Source organism: Miniopterus schreibersii (genome assembly GCF_964146895.1).
Source record: "Miniopterus schreibersii genome assembly, chromosome: X".
NCBI lineage: Eukaryota > Metazoa > Chordata > Mammalia > Chiroptera > Miniopteridae > Miniopterus > Miniopterus schreibersii.
Window position 1 is genome coordinate 31,850,758 of NC_138104.1, and position 22,922 is coordinate 31,873,679.

Here is a 22,922-nt window from a genome sequence, read left to right on the forward strand (position 1 = left end):
TGTATTAGGTGCAAGGCATCCGGGCTCATGTTTTTGCAAAAGCAAAAAATACCAACGAATAAGACAAGAAATTGAATTTCAAAAGGGTACTGTGGAGCTGAAGATGCCCACTGCCCTCTTCCTTCCTTCCATCACCTTCCACTCCTCTCAATTTAATTGACACAGGAAAGGAACTACCAGGAGCAAGGTTCAAATTGTAATACAGAGGAGAGGTGTGTACAAAGATGGGAGGCAGTACATTCATATGGTGTCTGCTCACATTAGAGTGGAATCATGCAACTGACATACAGGGTCCCAGCCATTTATTCCTGAATTGAAGGTTTGTAAATAAGCAGGTGGTTGTGAGCTTAGCTACCAACATTAGCATGTCTGTGAATGTTTGACATGGAATTAAAACTACCAAGAGGAATTTATTGCTGCATAATAATTGCTTGTCTTAACTTCTCCCATATTCCAATATCTGAAGGAAGCCTGCTCAATTCATATTCTTATAAAAATCAACTGAAATTGACCTTATCTCCTACTGGCCTGCAGCGATCACCAATGAAGAAATGTGCAGCCGAGCTGATTATATTGTGTAGGAGAAGAGACAAGCCAAAGTGATTGAAATTTCTATAGAGCACATCAACAGTGCTTGCTTAGAACAATTTTGCATATAAATAGGGCATAAATGGTCTGTGTGCAATTTGTTCTCTAGTTGTCAAAAAAAATAATCAAGGACAGGCTACATACCAATCTTCTGTTTTTAGCTTCCCTAATGCAAACCTAGATCTTGTTAATCAATACATGTATGTGCCTGTCCCAAAAGTAAAATTTAATTTCCATAAATAAAAAGAAAAAACAAACAAAAATTATGTAACTAATATAGGTACATACTTCATCATAATATTCATATGAAGTGATGAAGAAAACAGACCCTAAATTAAGCAGTCTTAAAAATTTATCACATTTGAGAACTCAGTACAATCTAGCTTCTACCCCACTCTCACACCCCTCCAAACACTCTCCTAAAATTGTCTTTGCTAAAGTCACAGTGAGTTCTTAATAGTTAAATCCAGTGGATTCTTTCCAATCTTGACTTTATTGGTCCTCTCAGCTACATCTGATGCTATTCAGCACTTTCGCTCTGAAAAGCTCTATTCCTTTGGCCTCTGTGATACCACACTAGCTTTTTTTCCTCCCACATCTCCCTAACCAACCCCTTCATGCTTTCCTTCACGAGCTCCACCGCCCAAGCTAGTCCCATCAACTGGTGGTTCTCAATTTATGTGGCACATTAAAATCACCTAAATCACTTTTTTAAAATGTTAGCTGTTTTCATTCAGTACCATTTACAGACAGTAAGTTGAAATGTCTGGTTCAATTCACTTTGAAGAATATACGATTGTCCAGGCTCTGACTCCATAGATTTGGATTTGATTGGTTCAGAGAGGAACCAGACGTAGGTATTTCATAGACATACCTCAAAGTGATTCCAATGTGCAGGTAGAGCTGAGAGAACCACAAATGTCTGTTTTCTCCTTTGCCCACTGCTCTATTAATGTTCCCCAGGTTATCTTACCCACTCTTGTATTTTTAACTGTCCCATGAATGATGATCGATTCTCCAAGATTCCCAATATTCACCCTCTAGTTATTGCCCAGAGGTAACCAGGCTAAACTAACGCCACTGAGAACACTAGTGGCTGGCCTAAGGAGTATCTGATTTGCTTCGTCCAAATCACCTCGTCCCCTCCTCTCCAAGGAATCACACATATCCTATGACCCACCCACCCCTGACTCTCAGCCCCTGCATACTGGTTAATTCTGAAGTTGACAAAGATTTTCTGAAAATGGCCCCTTTCTTTTTCTCTTCCCCCAACTCTCCCCCTGCTTCTACCCAATTAACTCAAGAATGTCTCTCCTCCACCCCCAGTCCATTCTCTCTCTGTATGAGTCACAAATGTCCTTCATTTTAACTTGTGAGAATAGAACTCAGCATTAGATGGTTATGAATCACGTATCACACAATAGATGAGAAAGTGCTTTGTTAACTGCAAAGAACTAGGCAGGCGAAAGGATTTTAACTATATCACACAGTACATGCTTAATAAACAACTGAATTAAGAGGGGGGAAAAAGGCACACGCGTGGAAGTAAAACCAGGCATACTAATATCTGATTGGCGACTCCATTCAAGACACTTGAAAGTGTCTAGAGTTCCCTGTCAAAATCTCTGGAAGAGACACAATTTATCTTTTATTCTCTAACTCCCTTTCCTTCAAGCCCCAATATGTAAGGGACAAAAGATATTCCTTCTTTAATCCATTAGAACCTGGCTCTTGGCCCTTGCTATTCTACTAAAACTGCTCAGGGAAAGGTCAACTGTTACCTGCTAGCTGACAAAGCCACTCGTCTACTCTCAGTTGGCATTCTACTCAACTTTCGGCAGGGTGTCAGCCTGTTGGCTTTCTCCATTCTGAAATCTCCTCTACCCTCAGTCTTCCAGGTACCACTGTGGCTACTTCTCCCTTTCTGACCATTTTTATCCTCAGTGTCCTTTGCTGATTCTTCCATTGCCTCTTAAATATTATAATCCCCAAGCTCACTAATCTTGGCTTCTTTGCCTCTCATTGGACATACTCTTCCTGGGTGATCCCAAGGTTTCTATAACCATATACATGCAGATGTCTCCAGAATCTCAACCCCTCTTGCTTGTGTATGTGTAATTATATAATCCTCCACTCAAAAACCGCTGCTGGCCCCTTGCTGCTACAACAAATTTGTCGTCACTGCCACTGTACCCTCCTGCATCTCCATTGCATGTATTTGCCATTTCCTTTACTTAAAATGCCTATTTCTCCTGTTCTCCAGACAAAACTGCTATTCATCCTTCAAAACACTGCTCAAATGCCATTTTCATCATGAAATCTTTCTTGAATTATCTGGGCAGTCAGCTGCTCTTTTAGCTCTTCGTTCATACTTATACTGTAGCGTTTCCACTGTGTATATACCTGTCGTCACCATGAGACTCTGAGTTCTTTGCACTCCAGGGCCCTAGCACTGTTGCCTGGACCCTGCTGTCTAATCAATAAGTATTATTTGGATGGTTGCCATGTTTTTCTTTGTTTGCTTCCATTATGCTATTTTTTACTAGATTTGAATTACACATGAAATTGTAGTAACTGTAATATATACAAAATGGAATCTAGTTGGCCAATCTAAGATTCTAACACTCACAAAACAAAGTCCGAGGAACCTCATGGAAAAGAACCCATCCTGAGGGAGAAATAAGTAAGTAAAAAACTTGGAATGAATGGCCCACTTGACCTACTAATAATACAACAAAAATAAACATAAAAGCCCAACAGACCTTGGTCATCGAAAAAGGAAGGTAATATCGAGTACTTCGTGCACTGCTGTGGGCTTGTCTCTGGGCCTTGCTGTATGAGATCCAATCCCATGGAGAGCAAGAGAGCTAATAAACCTGAAGGCTGTTTCTCTAAAGGTGTCTGGAAGACTCTGAGACATAAGTAGTGCTGCTTGGTACACTGGTGGAATGCCACCCTGAAGGAAGAGAGCTGCGTTCCCCCCACTCCGCCACTGACCACTGTCAAGCTCTGGCCTTCTACAGCCAACAGCAGGTGCAGAAATGCCTGGTGTTCTAGGCGAAGGCAGAGGAACAGTAGGAGGTAACTGTGTTTGTGAACTGGCCCCTGAGAACTTCTAGAAATGCTTCAGATCCCTTATGGGCAGCTGAGGTCCTGAATGTGTATGTGGAGACAAGAGCCGGGAAAGTTTGTGTTTTATCACTGATGTGAGGTAGGCAGGCCTAAGAAAATGTGCCTTTTGTTTTGCTGTAAAAGATCTTTCCCTAATACTTAGAGTTTGCCTTTGTTCTCTGTTGAATATCATTGTTTCTTGTCCCCTATCTGCTCTCAAATGGTAAATCACGCCTTCTCATTTATATTGTTATCTTGCTGATCCATAAAACTAGGATCATGTATCTCCTGAGTTTCTCCTGTTTTTTCAAATGTAGTTTTCTTGGTTGCCCTGTGTGGTTCTAAAACCAAATTACATTTATTCTGTTTCCTGGTTTCATTTCGTTCTAATGCTTCTTTTGTGTGTTTTTTTAATGTCTAGAACTATATATCAAAATCTAGTCACAGCCAGAATAGCGAAATTAGATATCTACCTATTGCTGAGAAGCCTGCAGTGGACAAAGAAAGAAGGCGGCCAGGTGGTTAAAGGAGGGGAAGCAAGTGCCAAGTACCGATACCTCTTCAGTAACGAAACAGAGGCGGTGCTGTGTACTTATATTTAAGTGTGCTTTTCACTCCTACAAGGTTTTACTCTGTGCGTTTTTCAACCCCTCCAAAGCTTACCTTTGATCTTATAATGACAAAGTCAGGAATACTGATGGACTATTCGTTACAAAGTGGATTGTAAACGTATGGAACTTAGTACCTCGAGTGCTAATGAAGGCTGTAACAAGAGGGCACAGCCCGGCCTGGCGTGGCTCAGCAGTTGAGCATCGACCTAGGATCCAGGAGATCGCGGTTCGATTCCCGGTCAGGGCACATGCCCGGGTTGTGGGCTAGATCCCTGGTCGGGGCCGTGCAGGAGGCAGCCGATCAATGACGCTCACCATTGATGTTTCTCTCTCTCTCCCCCTCTCCCTTCCTCTCTCTGAAATCAATAAAGATATATATTTTTAAAAAAATTAAATTTATCCAAAGAGGCTACAGAAAGATTTAGCAAAATTCATAAAGGATAGATCCATGCTAGGTTATTAAGGAAAGCTGAGATGGTCCTTCTACTCGCTAAGCTTCTAGAAAGCACAGTCCACATTCTAGGGATGCAAAGGCTCTCGAGAGGTGAGGGGGTGGGGGAGTTACTCTAAGTCCTGTGCTGCCCCAGCATGCAATTCCTGTCTCATTACGGCACATGTAAGACTGTGTTGCAATTGTATCCCATGGCTTACATTCATGTTTCCCAGACAGTGTGAAACTCCTTGAGGCAAGTGGCCTATTTGGTGCCGCATCCTCAGTACCTAACCCAGTACAGGACACCCAGGAGGCATTCAACAGATGGCTCAATCATTGAATGAATACTATCTATCCCTACAGCCTCACTATCTACTCATTGCTTAGTTCCTGAATTCAGCTCCCAGTTCTGTCTCAATATTGAAAAAACGCTCTTGAAAAGTTACTAGAAAGCTCCCAAGTGGCGAAGCATTAGTCTTCTCCTTTTTGATTCCCCTGTAGTATATGCCATTGTTGAATATGCCCAACTTTCTGCACTCCCCCCCTTTAAAATCGTCACCCAAGGATATGTTTTTTATTGATTTTAAAGAGAGAGGAAAGGGGAGAGAGGGAGGGAAACATCGATGTGAAAGAGAAACATTGATCGGTCGCCTCCCACAGGTGCCCTGCCTGGGAGTGGAACCTGCAGCCTTTTGGTGTGTGGGACGACGCTCCAACCTACTGAGGCACCCAGCAGGGCAACTTTCTTGCCTTCTTAACACTTGCCTCTTCCTTTGCTTCTAGAACAATAGTGTCTTTATTCTCCTCCTACCTGCCCAACTGCTCCTTGTCTCTCCTTTGCTAGTTCTATTTTTAGCTCCTAAGTGCAGGCATTTTCAAGGTTCTGGTTTCGGATCGCTTCTCTCTTCATAATCCCACTAACAGTCTCTCTTCCATTTCCAGGAAGCTCACGAACTCAACCACGTTGTGATGAAATCTATCCCCGTATTTTCAAGAAGCTTCCGAACATCTTGACCTCAGTGCATTGCTACCACCTTCAGTTTCACGTACCCCAGTCGGAATTGATCTCCCATCAGCACTCACCTTCCTGATCTTAACAGTTTTTTCTTGTAACCCAACTGTCCTCCCAACTAACCACACCCAAAACCCTGCAATCACCCTGGACTTCTGGTTACTCCTCCTCCCCCTACATTCTCTCCTCTGAGAACATGACAGCATTGCCCTCGCTCATCACTCGCTCTTCTAGAAATGAGATGTCCTAATAGATAGCTTTGATCATGATCCCCCACTGCTTAAGAGCCTTCAGTATATCCCCGTGGCCCAAAGGCTTATATGCTAACACCTTAGTACCTTATTCAAGCACCCTATGATGTGGCACCAACCTACTTTTCCAGAATCATCTCCAAACTTTTACACTTTATAGAACTACAGGCTGTACTATTTGCCATTCTCCCAAAATATTTTGCATTTTCTTACCTCCGTATTTTTCTTAATGACATTTCACTGGATTGAAATGCTTACTATCCCCACCTCCAACTCCTATTGCTGAAATCCCTTCTCACCCTTCCAAGCCTTTTTTGCCATGATTTTTTTCCCCTGATCTATCCATTAAGTCATGATATTTCCCTTCCCTGAACTCACAAAGTGTGTTATTAGCGCCTTTTGCATAATTCCTATTATCGTCGGCCTCGCTCTGCAGTCTTTCCTACAAGACACAAGTGTCTTATAACTAAGGATATCTTATTTTAATTATTTCTGCATCTTCTATCATTTGTAGTATAGTACCTTTCATAGAACAGATGTATGATAAATTAATGAATGTTTCAGGGCTCATTTCCTAATCTCAGAGTTGGACTTCAGCAAAGCTGTAATCCGGGTTGCTATTTGGCCAGTCTGAATTAGTATAACCACTGTGGCCATCTATTGCCTGTGTATATTCTGACTGGTTGGGACCTGCGTTACACCAGTTATTAATATTTAAATATCACTCCTGATATGATAGTCTCCCTTAAAATGTCTTTCGGTGCCCTTAATAGAAACAGCGCACTCAGCTGAATTTGCTGGTGGCAATATTTGGGAGCTCCTTCTGAGTTACCTAATGTGGGTTACTCTTGGGGAGGGGACAGAGGCTCAGTGTGGAAGATCTGTAATTTAGGCAACTAATCATCCCATTTATTAACATTTTAATTTTCTAATGAAGAATACAAATTCTCACCTCATTTTGTTTAAATGTGAAAACTGAAAACACTGCAATGAGAAGCAGAACTGTAGAGCTCTGTATTTTACACACCGCTACTCCCATCTGTAAGCGATGCTAACGGAGATGGCGAGAAGTGCCCTACACATCTTTGCTGTCTGTGGTTGACCATGATTTCAGATTTTTGGCTATTTCCCCTTATTTTACTTTGCTTGGAGAAAATAAGCCATTTTTTATAATTTGGTTTTACTGCTTGTATCTCATCAAGTTGAAGCGGTGATTGTTGGATGCACGAGGATGCCAGTGTTGAACAGGAAAACTGTAACAATATAAAGTCAGTGGGATCTTGGAAAGGAACCAAATGAGGTGCCTAAGAAAGTCAACACAAAAAGGGGCCAGCGGGAAAAGATGATCTAGCTAGGAAAGGCAGGAACAAGGAGGAAATCTGGAAGAGTCCTCGGTTCTGTTGCTCATAAAAAGAGGCAAGCAGGCGGGAGAGTTTTTGGCAGACTTGTCCACTCTGTGCCTGCCTTCCACTCTCCCTCTCTCCAAGCCCTTCCACTGATGTCCAAGATGCTTCACCAATCACTGCCACTGTCTGCCCTCTAGTTTCTTTTTACCGCTGGACACTTGCGTTGGCTGCTGCCACTTGGAATGACTGCCAGGGCTAAATAGGCTGACATTTTTGACTCTATGTGTTCACGGAGGCACTCCAGCTACAAACCAAAGCAGAGCTCAATTTAGATTACTTGGAATCAATACTATACATTTATGCAGTTTCTGAATATATTCTTGGTGTTTCACAGTTGACAACACTGTATTCCCTTGAGTGCCAAACTCACAGAAACCCCATGGAATGATCTCTCCCTCCCAGGAGGCTTTCTAGAGTCAGTCTGAGGTGTGAGACTAATCAGACAGAGGCCTTAGCAAATGTATTTTTAAAATAAACAGACTAGAGGGATGACGGCAGTTCTTTCAAGGAGCAGAATAACTTTTACTTATCAGCCACTTAACAGTGAACTCAATGGATCTAAAAATTATTTCAGTTTGCTTCCCACTGCCTATTCATGTTTTGACAGTTCAAGAAAGAGCAGTGAAGGTTTCTGTTTCCCTGATAGCGTGGCGGGACGCTGTCCCTTCACAAAAACTGAGGCCAGGCGGGCTGCCACCTCAGTCCCAGAGCAGCAGCGCTCCTGACGTTCTGCCAGGCAGCATCACCTTGAGAAATTACCGGCAACAGCTAACTAGGGAGTTTACAGTTTTTTCCTCCAGGCCCGCACTCTTTCTGCGGGCCATCTTCAACGTCTTCATACGCACGGAGCAGTCTCATGCCCCAGCCAGAATACTTCTCTCCTCTCAACCACATCTTACCTTCAGGCTAAACCACCCATCAGAATTCACCCACATGTGCACAGATGAACAGAGCTTATAGTGCTTTCTGCCATACATCTCACCACTGCCCAGAGCTTCCCGGACAGCTCTGCGCTGGGCTCCATTTCTTTCACGGGTTGGTTATACAATGGTTTTGAGAGCCACCAATTTGCATTCTGATGACATACGATAGTTTACAGTCCAAATACAGAATATTTTTTAAACTGCAGGCTATTCAAGGCCAATCTTATAACTCTAAATGAAGTACAGTTTACATATTTACTATTAATTTTTCCTTTTTTATTTACTTCTCTGTATAGCTTCACAGCCCATGAAGAGGACATTAAAAATCAACACACCTCATTTCTTCCTCTACTTTAAGAAAGATATGAACTAAAAAATATAAGAACTTACTTAGAGGAGGTGGAAAGCTCAGCCTATTTGGATTATCCCGAGGGGACTCCTATTTCCCTTGGCCACAGGGAACAAACAGGGAAAGTGGACAACTGTCTAGTTACCCTTGAGTGAGGGAGGTTCTTTTCACGTTTCTAATTCCCTTGAGATCAGCTTTCATTGTGTGGCTTTGTCACTGATCAAAAACACACACAAACATGTGTCCCAATGCCTGGGACTTTGGGGGATCGTAGGTTATCTGTGCCTCCCCCCTCTCCCTGTTAACATGGAGAATGGACTATACAGCAAAGTGAAAACGGCGTTTAGAAAGAAATGTTATCTCAGTTTACTTACCTGCGAACAGCTAATGCTCCAGCCTCAGGGCCAATTACTTTAATGATTTAATTACATTTATGGTTTTAAACCACACCTTCCACCCAAACCACATGCTCATAAAATAACAATTAAAATATTTAATATTAAACACAGTGGGAGTCCTTGTTTCTGATTTTTTTTTTTTTGGCAAAGTCTACAGTTATTTGAAGATACTTTTACCAGGTTGAAATTTGCAATCATGTAGATGGAGAAGCCTGCTGAGATTTCACACATGAGCTGAGATCAAGTGTTAAAAAATATCTTCGCGGGGAAAGTTTATGTTGTATTTTTTTGGGGGAGGTGGTGTGCCTTGGCTCTGAACATTCAGGTTTTACAGTACCAGTGAGCTGGAAGGGGTCTTACCTGGATTCCTGGGAATCCGCTTTCTGCGGTCTCGGAATGCTGCTCCTGATTGTAGGGCTTCGAGAAGATTATCCATCACGCCAGTCTCATCACCCTCTGGAGGGAAGGAGAAATCGGAATTAATCTTGGAGCAATTAAAGTTAAACTACAGGAAAATAAAGGGAAAAAACTCCTGTCAGATTTACATAATACCCCTAAATTAAAGACATATATCTGTTTTAACATAATGGATCCTGTCAGTTTCTGGCACCACAGACTACTTTGCTTATTACGCACCATTAAGCAAAATTCATGCCAATCCCACTGTTCTTTCAACTTAAAGACCTTGTCTTTTGTATTATTGATGACATGCTCAGTATGCAAATAAACAGTAGCTGATCAGCTACTGCTGCCTTCCTGTTAAGATTCTTATAAGATATTCCTGAGCAAGAACCCACTGACCCGGCTTAATGCAATCAATGCACAGGGTGTGATTTGATGGAGCAGAGTTACACGAGGTTAAATACTGATTGTATTAATACCTTCAGCATTCAGCCGTCATCTGCCATGATCTCAAAGGACACTATCTGTGAAACACATTTGCATTCAATTCCTACCTAACCCGCATCCTATTCCCATTTAGAAATGCTGACATTGTTAAAAAAAAAAAAGGTGACCACATCATCTGAAAGGCCACATTTTACATTCGAGAAACATTAGCCAGAGTCTCATCATTGCTTTTAGGATGCTGCTGTGTTTCTAAGCTCTTCCTATGGGAAAGAACTGTTAAGGATCCACAAGCGAGGACTCAATGTTTATGGAGATTCCTAATGGAAACATATAGAACATTTCGCCTCTGAAAACTCTGGCCATCAAAAACACTTTCAGGTTTGTTAGAGCGTCTGTCTCAAGGTGTCAATTGCCAGAAACTCTCTCCTAGACTGTGGGTAAGGCACTGGCCCAGCCGAGGACAAGGGCCCTAACGAGATGGCTAGTGCGAGTGGCAGCTAATGTGTGGGTCTGGGGCAGGGGGCATTTGGAGGCAGGAGGGTGACGGAAAGTCAGAGGGAGGCTTGAGGAAGAGGAAATTGTTTCTAATGCTATTCTCAAGTTAAATTTAAATCCCACTTTGTTTAAAGAATGGACTATGGGGTGTCAGATCACAGAAGGAAAATATTCTCTTATGGGGCAAGAACAAGCTAAAATCTTTATGATTACACTGTTCATTTGACTTGAGATTTCTCCCACATTACATTTATTCTAAAATGAATTCTCTAGGAGAGGATACTGAATGATTAAAAAAAAATAATACAGGTAAACAGAGGTCCTCAGGTCTAATGCTTGGTGAAAACAGGAAAAATATAAGGGAAGTAGAACCCTAGTGACCAAAGACATAAAGGGGGTTGTGCCCTTTTAGGAACATGAAGGCTGCAGGCATCTGAACAAACACCTGCTCTTTACAACAGAAAGAAAAGAGGAACTGAAAGTCGTTGGGCGTGGCTGGAACGAATCTAGGAAAATTAGATTTCATGCAGGAGGCGCTTGACATTTGTTGTGTCTTTTAATCCGCCCAGCAACACAGCGAAATGGGCATTCTCTGTTTCTCAGCTGGGGATCCTAAAACTTGGAGAGGTTAAGCTTCTTGCTCCAGCTCACACCGCTGGCATGTAGAAGGGCCCAGCAATGAACCCAGATGGATCTGACACCAAGACCAGTCCTCTTGGCAAGATAGCTAGCCGAAGATGAAAAGGACTAGGCATATGGTGGCCAGACGATGAAAGACCATAATTTTATGATACAGTTTGGGCATTATCCTGTAACCCAGCACTGTCCAACAGATCTATGATGCATGCCACAAATGTGAGCCACATGGTTTAAATTTTCTAGTAGCCATATTAAAAAAAAAACCAGATGAAGTTAATTTGAATATATTACATAAATAGTTAATATATACAATTATATATTTTACATTCATTTTATCAGACTAAGTGTTCAAAATGTAATGTTTTTATTTCATCACATTTCACTCCAGATTAGCTACATTTCGAGTGCTCAGCAGCTATATGTGGCCCGTGGCTACTGTATTGGGCAGTGTCGCCATAAGCAATAGGAAGGGACTTGATCAGATTTACTCTATAAAGACTTGTCAAACAGCACTGTGGTGGAAAAGACAGCATGACAGAAGGCAGGGAGGTATTTAGGAGTTTAGGGTAATTGTCTCAGTAAGAGATAAAGGACTGAACTAAGGGGATAGGATAGCAGAGTGAATGGAGAAGATAGATATTGTGAAGTTCTTAATGCTGTCAATAGGACCCGGCTGGGTTGATGAGATCAAGGGGAAGGGAAGGAGTCTAGATGACCAGGGATAAACAAGTTTGAGAAAATGTGATGATTTCTTTGAGATTATTTTTTAAGGAATATCTTAGTAGCGATAGCCAGTAAAAAGTTGGAAATATGAGCCTGGAACCCAGGAGTGAAATCTGGGCTGGAACTAAAAAGGTCTGAGTGCTGCTGGAAGATGGATGAGACAGCGTGTGAAAAGAGGAGGGGGCAGAACATGCAGTTCCTGGGGACCCCAATTTTAATAGGAAGTCAGGACAAGCAGAACTGCAAAGACGACATGGGAAGAATTTTAGAGTTAGAGAAGTACAACCAGAAGAGAGCCACAATACAACTGAATTTGACGTGTCCTTATAAAAAGTCATTATAAAGATTATGTAGAAAAATGAATATAATGTATACAAGTGAAAACAACAGAATACAAAACAGTATGTATTTATGATTTTACATAAATAATATGCAAAAGTGAAAAAAATCTGTAACATAATGACATCATAGATACCATTTCAATAAAATTCTTTAATGCTGTCATATTGTGTAGATAAAAAGATGGAAAACAAATACAACATAGAGAGGAATCAAAAAATAAATCCCATTTATTTTATAGTGGTTGCCATCTGACAACACTGATCAAAATATTATGTGAGATCATGTTTCTGAACTCTTTCTCTCATTATCATGCCCCCTCCCCCCAAGGAACCTTTTTAGACATCTTTTGCCTAATTTCCCATCATTAAAATTTAATACCACAGATATACTACATATCTGTTTATGTACTATGGCTCTTCAGAGAGCTGCAAACTATTGTAATATCTAAGATTTTTTTCTGCCCACCTCCCCAAGAGCCAACATTCATCCCCGTGGGGGTGATATTGCCCCTGCTGAGAAGGCGTATGCTACACCCATGTAATCGCCACCACAATCAAGATATTGAACATTTCCATCACCTCCAGTAAGTTCCCTCTTGCCCACACTATTCAGAGGCAACCTCTGCTCTGATTTTTACCACCATATATTAGTTTTGCCTGTTCATACCATATAATTTTGAAAGGGAAAACCATGTTGAGGTCATTTTGAGTCAGTGTAGCTACCTGATATTAAATATGTGTGGTGTGCCTGATAAACCATGAGGAGAGCAACAGAGTTGAAAGCTACAGGAGTTATAGTAGGATAGGTAAGGTCAGAGCAAAGGTCTCTTTAAAGAGACTTGGATATCAAAGAGAGAAGTCTGAACGTGCTTCAAGGGGCTCTAAAAGTCACTGGTAGATCTTCAGCAAGATAGGGACATGATAAAGGTGACATTTCAGATCAGTCTCAAAATGGACCAGGGTGGGAGAGAAATGAATTATACATAGAACACAATTTAATTGGCAGTGACAAATATTATTCTGCCTATAACCCTGGGCAAAATAAAATGGTTAATTGTGGACGTATCCATGACAGAGAACCTAAGACACAACTGGACCAGAGAGGATAGGACCACTGCTGGATTCAATCTTTTCTATGCTGTCTATTATGGTCCAGATTAAGACCATGCTGCAAGATGTATGGATTTGTAGATGAAACAAAGCTAGAAGGCTGCTCAGTTATCAAAGAAGAGGGGGTCAAAATCCCTTCTCTGGGAATTGAAAAAAAATGAAGGCACAGGGCTGACAAATAGCTTTTATAATTCAACATGGAACAATAAATAGTAATAGACCGAGCAAAAGGCAGCCATAATATGATGGAGATAACACATTGTACTGCAGGACCTTAATATCTAAGGGCAATAGTAAACCATAAATGAGTCAGAAATAAATGAAATCAAACCATGAGGCAAAGCACTGTATCAACAGACATGACCAAAACCTAAGCAGCTTGTACTACAGCCCACAAGTATCTAGAAGGCCTCTACCTGATGGGAGGGTTTTGGTAGTTTGCAGTTTCACTAGATGTGAGTGAAGAATGGAGAAGGACTTGGAAAACCAACTAGTTGCCATCCTAGATGGCAACTAGGATAATAGTCTATGAAGCTATTTATGGCCATGGAAAGTGTTTAAGAAAATCAAGATATTATTCAAAAGAGGCTGAAAGGGGGCCTAAGTATAAAGAGGGTATAAAGTTCAAAGGGAAATAATGAAGGCAGACGCTCCTATTCAAAAGAGGAAAACTTCCAAGAGGGAAACGAGGAAACAGGAACTTAGAAGAAATTACCAGAAACCACAGGATGAGCTAGGGGCAGTGTAGCAATTACATTATGCAGCAGTTGAAAATTTGTAAAACAAAACAGAAAAACATTACACTCCCAGGTTGAGGCCTTGCACAGTGGTGCGCACCAAAAAGCAAAATTAATCTCAGAGCAATCAAAGTTAAAACTATAGGGGGAAATGTTGGTTAGAGAGCTCATTCATCCTGTTATCTCCTTGCCAGAACAGGTAATTAATAGTTTCCTACAGTGAAATAACTCATCAGAACCCTGATAAACTTCATCGTGAATACTACTCCTCCATAATAATTTTAAGGTTAATGTTTTAGGTACATTGTCATGGAAAAGGTACTGTACTAGGGTCACAGGATAAAATGGATATTCCACTCCAAAGTGATGAACAGTGCCGGATAAGGTGGTATCTCCCCAAATATCTACATGATAGGTACTACCTCCAAGTTTGTCAGGGGAACTGAATTGGTGAGTAACTTTCCCTGATGTATTTGCACTTTAAAAAGGAGCTTGCTAACACAAAAGAGTTTTCGTGAAGAAACTTTTTTGGCCAGAGGCACATTTTTGGCAGCTTGCCTAAGGTAAGACAGCTTGATAGTAATGGTAGTTAAAAAATAATGTTTATGCGTCTTCATTTTTTTTCTCCCAGTTTATCTATATGCTAGAAGATTGGGACAAGAAATTACACATTCTATAAATAAGCAAACACCCAATAAACCTGAATGTTAACGCTTACCAGAGAACCACTGTTGATGCCTCTGGTAAAATATCTCACATTCAATATTTTAAGTAATTAATATTTCAAAGAGACCTTTGAAATACTTCGTGTGTCTTATCAGAATCAATCATTTACTAAGGGCATAGAACACTTGTGAAGGGAAAACTAAGCAAAAACAAACTTGGAGAAAGAACAAATTTAACTCAATTCAGAACCATCCACCAAAGTAAATCTAAGTTACTGTCTGAAAAACAAGACAAAGATGTTTTGTAGGAATATTAAGAATATCTGCCATGGCCTGGCCAGTGTTCAGCAGTTGGGCGTCGACCTAGGATCCAGGAGATCATGGTTCAATTCCCAGTCAGGGCACAGGGCCCGGTTGCGGGCTCGATCCCCAGAAGGGGGTGTGCAGGAGGCAGCCGATCAATGACTCTCTCTCATTGATGTTTCTCTCTCTCTCCCTCTCCCTTCCTCTCTCTGAAATCAATAACAACATATATATATATATATAAAGAATATCTGTCATTTATTGAGAACATACTATTTATGTCAGGCCCTGTCCTAAGAGAAGCCTCACATCAACCTATTTTCTGGGCAAAGAGACAGGCATATTTAGGCAAAGCAACTCGCTCAGGGTCACATAGTTGGGAGGTGACAGACCAGCATTAGAACCTAGGGAGCGTATCTCTAGAGCAGGGGTTGACAAACTAGAGCCCTAGTGGTTAAATCCAGACCACCACCTGTTTTTGTATGGCCTACGTGCTAACAATGGTTTTCCGATTTCCAAAGGTGTCTAAAACATCGTAAGAATATTGTGTGCTACGTGAAAAATTTCACAAAATTCAAATTGCAGTCCATGGAAAAAGTTGGGCTCCTTTACCGAAGGCCTGGTCTGACTGGAACAGGGAGGGCCATGCTCGGTTCATTACGCACTGCCTGTGCCGCTTTCACGCTGCAACGGCAGGGTTGAGGAGTTGCAACAGAGACCTTCTGGCCTCTGAGGCCTACAATACTTACTATCTGACCCTTTACAGAAGGAAGTTTGCGGACCCTGATCTAGAGCACACTGTCAATATCAACGTCGCGCGAGGTAGGGACACAAGGGAGCTCACCACCTGCCCCTGCCGTGCGGAAGGGCCTAGGCAGCCTCAGTATGGGTAAAGCAAGGGCTCGCCCTGGCAGGTGGCAAAGGACGTGAGCAGTCCCTGCAAGGCCCCTGGAAACTGAGATGCTTCCATTTAGAGGGGCGAAGCCAAGAATGACGAGGCAACGGTTACACAAGCACTTCTACCTGGGTTTACGTTCAGGAGTCCTCGAGGTCCGGTGCCTAAAGAACAGCTACAGAAAGAGTAGAGAGGTTTTTCCAAGGCCAGTGGGGTACCTGCTTTCCAAGCTCAGATTTCCTGCCTGAGAACCAGCCTCCGAGGGGCATGGAGCCAATTCAGCAGCTTTGCAGAAGACCTAGCCCCTTCCCCATGGACTTCAACTGCGCTGCCACATCAGAATATAACACCATGGCCTCCCATCTTCATAAGAAACACCAGCACGGCCTAGCGGCGGGGAGGAGAGGGAAAGGGGTGGTTTTGCCTTCTCCTTGTACTTTCCTGGGCGCCCAGCACAGGCCTGGGGTAGGTGTCGGAGCGGAAGCAGCTTTTCAAGAACGGCCCCCACGAGAGTGAAGTCAGGGGGTTTTAGCAACTATCACACACCACAGAAAAAAAACGGCAGCCCACCACCAAGTATAAAAATGTAAATCGCAAAACCGGTACTCTAAATGGGCTGATGCTCCGAGTGCAGGAAACAAGTGGGCCGTGCACCATGTGCTAGCCCAGCTGTCACACCCATCAGCGTTCTTTCTGCTCACCGGTTCCGCAGTGGGCCAGCTCTCCTCTCGGCGGGCTCCTGCACAACTACAGGCAGGCAGTAACCACCTAACTCCGCTTTCTGCACGGAACTTAACTGCTGTTTATCTATTTTTAAAATGCATAAGTCTCATGTATGCATGCACGCATGACCACCTTATTTATTTTTGTAATCCTCACCCAAGGATATGTTTTGATTGATTTTAGAGAGAGAGGAAGGGGAGAGAGAGAGGGAGAGGGGGGAGAAGAAGGAGAGAGAGAGAGAGAGAGAGGGAGAGGGAGAGGGAGAGAGGAGAGAGGAAGGGGAGAGAGAGAGGGAGGGAGGGGGGAGAGGGGAGAGGGAGGGGGGAGAGACATCTATGTGAGATAGAAACATCAATGGGTTGCCTCCCTTATGCACCCAACTGGGGATCGAACCTGCCACCTTTGGGTGCACGGGACAATGCCCAACCAATTGAGCTACACCAGCCAGGGCTGACCACCTTGCTTTTTGAATGTCGAGAAAAGACACACGGCTGCCAACTTATGTATCCTTATTACAGCTACCCCTTTCACAGTCCGGAGCATATCTTTCTTTCACCGTGGTGATACTATACGCTTTTGCTTTTTTTGCAAAAGCAGATTGAAAACAAGCATATATAACCAGTTTATTAAGCAGTCTCAACTCAGTAAAGGTATAAACATAAAACTGTTTCTCATTTTCTTCATCACTGCCCTGAGACATGCAATGTCACATGCCCCTTTCATGTCCCTTACTGACATCTTGGGAAGATGCCATAATTTTCTGGTTCTAATTGACATATTAATCTTATCTTTGCTTCAGGGTGTTTCCTTCCCCTGTTGCTGGTTAGTCTTCGGGGCCCACGCACCTGAGGGACACAGTGAGTGGCAGAATCTGATCCCTCATTCACTCCCCCTCCCAGCCCTCTCTCTTGGGGCTCTTAGATAGCCCAGTGGGTTGGGGCACTGAGGGTGGAAAAGGAAAGAGGGAATGTCTGTTAGCTGGCTACTGTTCTAACCCTCTTGATAACCATGGTACATGGCTTGCAAGGAGGTGCGGGTTGAATGTAAGGACGTGTGCAGAAGGAAGGGGGAACAGGCCCCGGGCCCCAGCAGCTGTATGGGCCTCACGGAGACCTGAAACACCATTCCAGGTGCAACCGAGACTCCTTCCCTCCAGCTTCAACAGGCCTAGTCATCCACTGACGTTACTACCTTAGTGCTTCGATGTCCATTCTCACCTACCCATGTATTCTACCCAAGCACACCTCCTCTTACTATCTGTTATTTTCCCTCCTGACATCTGCAAACTAATTATCCCTCTTTGAGTCTTCGAGCCCAAAGTCCCCAAGAGAAAGAACCAAACTGATTCAACCAGTAGAGAAGAGCCTTTTGGGAGGAGTGTTCATGACAGGCCATCTCTAACAAAATACGCCAGCCTACGGATGGCTGTCCGTGGGGCAAGAGTAGATTTCTGGCCCAATCTGAACGGAGTGGAGGAGAGCCTGGTACAAAGCATGGTCAGCAGTGTTTAAGAGGCCGCCTGTTGCCACTTGCCTCAGATAAGGAGTCGAAGGCATGTACTTCTGCTAGGCATTATCGTAACTCAATAGTGTAATTTAGATTGATGTTTCAAAATGGGAGAGGGAAGGATTTACCTTTAAGCCTTGATCTAAATCCCTCAGTAATTCCTTCAGAGGAGTTCAATACTCTGCTCCAGGAGAGAGCCAGTTTGACTCTGAACACACCTGGATTCTTTCTCCATCAACTGGAATGGATTTGTCTTCCTAGCAATCTCACTGCAGTCTGCTGATGGAATTGAAACAAGTTGCTGAAAGGTTATTTAGAAAGCTGACCGAAGTGTCCCTGGACAGTCTGTGGCCTTTATTTCTTGGACTCTGGGAAATAATCTCAGTTTCAAGGCTTCTAGTTCCTTCTATGGTTGAGATGCCTTCATTTGCATCCCTGCTATTAACTCCCATTCCTATTTCAGGCCCAAATCATCAGCTGGCCCCGAGTAATGTTATTTACAAAATTTCCTATCATCTCACGACTCCACATGTCTAAGATTGATTTACTCATCCACAGACTTCCCAACCCAACCACACCCCTAATGACTTCTCATCACAATTTTCTCCTATCTGATTATCCCTCTGGCTTGGAAGAGAATGACCTCTGGTATGTTTTCTTCATCTCCAAATTCAAAGAATGACTAAGCTAGCCCACTTCTTCCCAGGCAATCTGTCACAGAGCCAGTTTCATCCCCAGGTCTATCACTCATCTCTTAATCTGCATTGCCACCACATGACTCAATTGTTGAATTCTCTGTTTCCAGTCTCCTACATTACTAAACTATAACTTTAACCACATCACCCCCTTCTCATCAGATCAAATCCAAACTCCAAAGGTCTCATTAACTGTTTCCAGATTTTTCTTTGGCTCCTCCAACCACACTGACCAGGCTACTTCTCTTTGTCATTTTGTGTATTTCCTGAGTGTTCACACCTATATGTCTTCCCTCATGTGCCTAATTAATAAATCAAAGATTAATGTAAATTCTAAAATACAAAAGTAAACAAAAAAGTCAAATACTATAAATACTATACACTTTCAACTTTAAATGGATATAGCTTTTGGAAAGATAGTATTATATAAATATACTTTAGCTCACTAGATCTACTTAAGGGGTCAAATTCCTAGAGTGAGTGCTTTGGAAATACAAATGATCTAAATTCTGGTAATTCAGACAATTTATACAAAGATATATCAACAATATTCTGCTATGTTAAATAATTAAAATTTAGATAGACCTTAATTATACGTTTTATTAAATAAAAGGAAGTTGGTCTCCAATAGAAAAATTTAATTTCAAAATAAATAAATAAATAACTCCCTAAGGCGGATACTCATAATAAATTTAACAGACTGCTACTACCATTTAATTGAATCCAACCTTTAAATTAAAAAAGAAGCCATATTAAAAGTAATATGGTAATTGTATATTAGGTGGTACAGCCTTTTGGTGTTTCAAACAATCAAGGCAACAGTGATTAACCTCTTTGTTACTTTATAATGTTCATCTGGGGAAAGAAATAGCTCCTCTAAGTTCAAATTTTCTAAAATTGAAACCCACAAAGCTCCCAGGAACACAGGGCAATAAAGCATAGGGTGCTTCATTAGAGGAAGTCTGTAATTACAGATTATCGAATAAATAATAGGGATGCCATTGAATTACATGGGAGTTGACCAGTTAGTAGAAAATGTTAGAGAATTACAAAATTAGGCACTAATACCTAAGAGATATAATTATGTCAATTTCTGAACATTATGTGGTTCTTTTAATATAAAACCACAAACGATAATTGTGTTTAAATAACCTGCTAAAAGCTGGTAAAACCAGAGAAAATACTTGCACTTAAAGACCCATTCTCAGGAGTGTAACTTCATAAGTGCGTTATTTCAAGTTGATGTGAATGCTTGACCTCAGCATTTCTTTGATTTTTCTTTTTAAAGAGGGATTGAGCAAGAGGGGGGCTGGGGGGAGAGGGGGGGGGAGGGAGGGGAGACAGAGAACCCATGAACATAGACAACAATATGGTGATTGCAGGGGGGGTAGAGGTGGAAGAGGGCAGAGAGGGGAAGAAATGGTGATGGGGAAAAATTTTTAATTAATTAAAATAAACTTCCATGGTTTATATCATATATTATTTTATGAAGTAACCATGTCGTTATCTAGCTACTACTGAGTCACTAAGGTTGTAAATATTGTTATGTTTTTATTGAAATGGCTAGAGCTGCAGCAAGAGGCTGACTTGTGAACAGGCACCTAATTTCTGGCTTAGGTTTAAGGAGAAAAGATTTACAATTTCAAATTTGTTCAACAACCTCTCATCTTGGGACAGCAGGCTCCAGAGAGGAAAGCAGGGAGGATTAGACACAGTTAACCAGCACTGCTTTGGCCATACCCTCGGCACATTCCTTACTTAGTTTTTAATTTATCCCTTCAGGCTTTCAACACACAACCACTGGGTGATTACTTGGTGGGCAGCACGGTGAGAAACCGAGAACTGTGAGGCATCCTCTAAAGGTTGCATTGCTGCAAAAAAGTAAATTGTGTATTTCTTTCTCTATGTAGTCTAATTTGAAAATGAAGAGACGTTTTCGCTAATAAAAAACCTTGCTGGTCAATCCAAGTAAAAAGAAATACTCTCTGAAAATCTGTACTTGTTTGATATGTAATATATCTGCAGGGCAGAACGAAAAAATACTGCAGATTTTTTGGCTCTTAGAACATCCTACTTTCTATGTTATACTTTGGGAATGGCTTAAGTGTTTGCTGAAGCCCCAAATCTCCCATTTAGAAAAGCAAGTTATTTTTATTGCAGTTGTTTTTTTAAATATATGTTTATTGATTTCAGAGAGGAAGAGAAAGGCAGAGAGAGAGAAACATCATTGATGAGAGAGTCATTGATCAGCTGCCTCCCGCACGCCCCCTGCTGGGGATCGAGCCCACAACCCGGGCCTGTGCCATGACTGGGAATCAAACCGCGATCTCCTGGATCCTAGATCAGTGCTCAACCGCTGAGCCATGCCTGGCCACGCTAGAAAAGCAAGTTATTTTTGTACAGTCCATATCCTGATAAATTACCTCAGATAAATATGTTATAAAAGGAGGAACTGCTGATTTTTATTAAATAAAAAGGATGTTGAAGACTATGGTTTTTTGCTTGTCCACTCAACAGCAGTATTTTTTAATATCCTTAATTATTTTTTCCTCCTTTAAAAGGATTATTAAAAACATATTCAAAATCAAATATCTGTTACTCTTCAGAAATGGCGTTAGAAAATGGCATCTGCCAAAAGGGTGGAGCATGAAGAGCTTACTAAACGGTTCTTGGCAAAGATTTAAGATCAGGTAATATTTTGTTCATTTTATGATTTGCTCACCTAAAGCCACCAGTGAAATCTTTGCATACTACCTGATTTCATTTGACTGTTTATTTCCTATTTATAGCCTGTACCAACAAGGGAAACTGCAGTCCACAAAGAGATGGTAAGGACAGGTTTTTCACCGTACTTCTGTGGCAGCCGGTGATTTGCAGTACAAGGGAAATGTACCCTTATCCTCTGAAGGGATACACTACCTATGCCTTACAATGTACAGAATCTGGGTCTTCAACGGGACTAGGATTTTCTATTTCAGGAAAAGGAATTAAGGAATGTACCATGATTTCTTAAAGCAATTACCTACCTTGGGAGGTGTTATTCTATTTGTTTTAGCAACTAAGCACTCACATCAGCACTGCCTTCAACAGAAAAGGAAAAGTATGTTTAGAGAATCTATTCACTGCTGAAATCTTCTTTGTGGCCAGCCTAGAGGAAGCTATTTAAGATGCACCCTGAACCTGGGAGTAAACTGAGGTAATGGTCACTTCACCTCAGGGTCAGACTTGGATGGACTCACCATCCTTGTTTAGGGAAACTTGCTCAGGGAAACTTGTCAATGTGCAGCTCTGATATGAGACGGTGTCTCTAAATCTCATTAGAATGACCAGGGCATATTCATTTAGAACAAAAACAAACAAAATGAGGCATTAACCAACCACACTGCATTTTCTCTGAAGAAATAGTTGCAAAACAGAACTGTATCTACAGGAGACCAGGCTACTGATTAGGTGACTTCATTAAGGCCTGTTTCCCAGGGAGGCTCTGCATGAACAGGGACAAGGTTTTCCTCTTTGAAATCTTTTTTAATGCCAAATATTCTGCTAGAAAATTCTCTTAAATGTCAAACTTAGCCAGTAAATGATCATCTAAGGAAGAGTTTGAATTTCATACACAACAAAAAATGGTTAAATCATAGTAGGGTATTACCTTTCTGTTTGGGGAATTACATATTTTTTTATTAGATGGAATCATGTGAAGTTACCATTTTTATAGGCTGAAAAGTGGCCTACAGAACAATTTCATATGGTTCCAACTAATATTTAGGGATATAGTGAAGCCATGTGAACTGTTACCAGCTCTCTGAGAAAAAAAATTACTAACTAAATAAAAGAGGGGTTCTTTATATAACACCAATGTGTAATTATAATGTAGTATATCTGAAACTTTCTGTAACATTATAAACCCATGTTACATCAATTAAAAAAATAGAAGAGGGGTAGACAAGAGTGGAGGATTGCACGATGCAGAAAGCTATGCTATTGAAAATATGCATTTGAAAATATTTTCGAAAATGCCCAACTTGAAAGGCACAGTCCTCCTAACAGCGCATACATTCCATAGGCCCAGCCTCCACATTCTCACTCTGTGTGAGTCATCAACACAAGATGAAGACAAGCTAGCGCTTGGCACATAGTTGGCACGTCCTTTTGCCTATTA

General features: G+C 41.6%; 1 protein-coding gene across 1 annotated transcript in view; it reads right to left on the reverse strand.

Moving 5' to 3' along the window:
- DIAPH2 (diaphanous related formin 2) overlaps positions 1-22,922 on the reverse strand; it is a 757,596-nt gene that overhangs the window by 126,103 nt on the left and 608,571 nt on the right. The window contains exon 29 of the mRNA XM_081126081.1: positions 9,443-9,538. Within this exon, the coding sequence (XP_080982207.1) occupies positions 9,443-9,538 (96 nt within the window). The remainder of the gene's footprint in view (positions 1-9,442; positions 9,539-22,922) is intronic.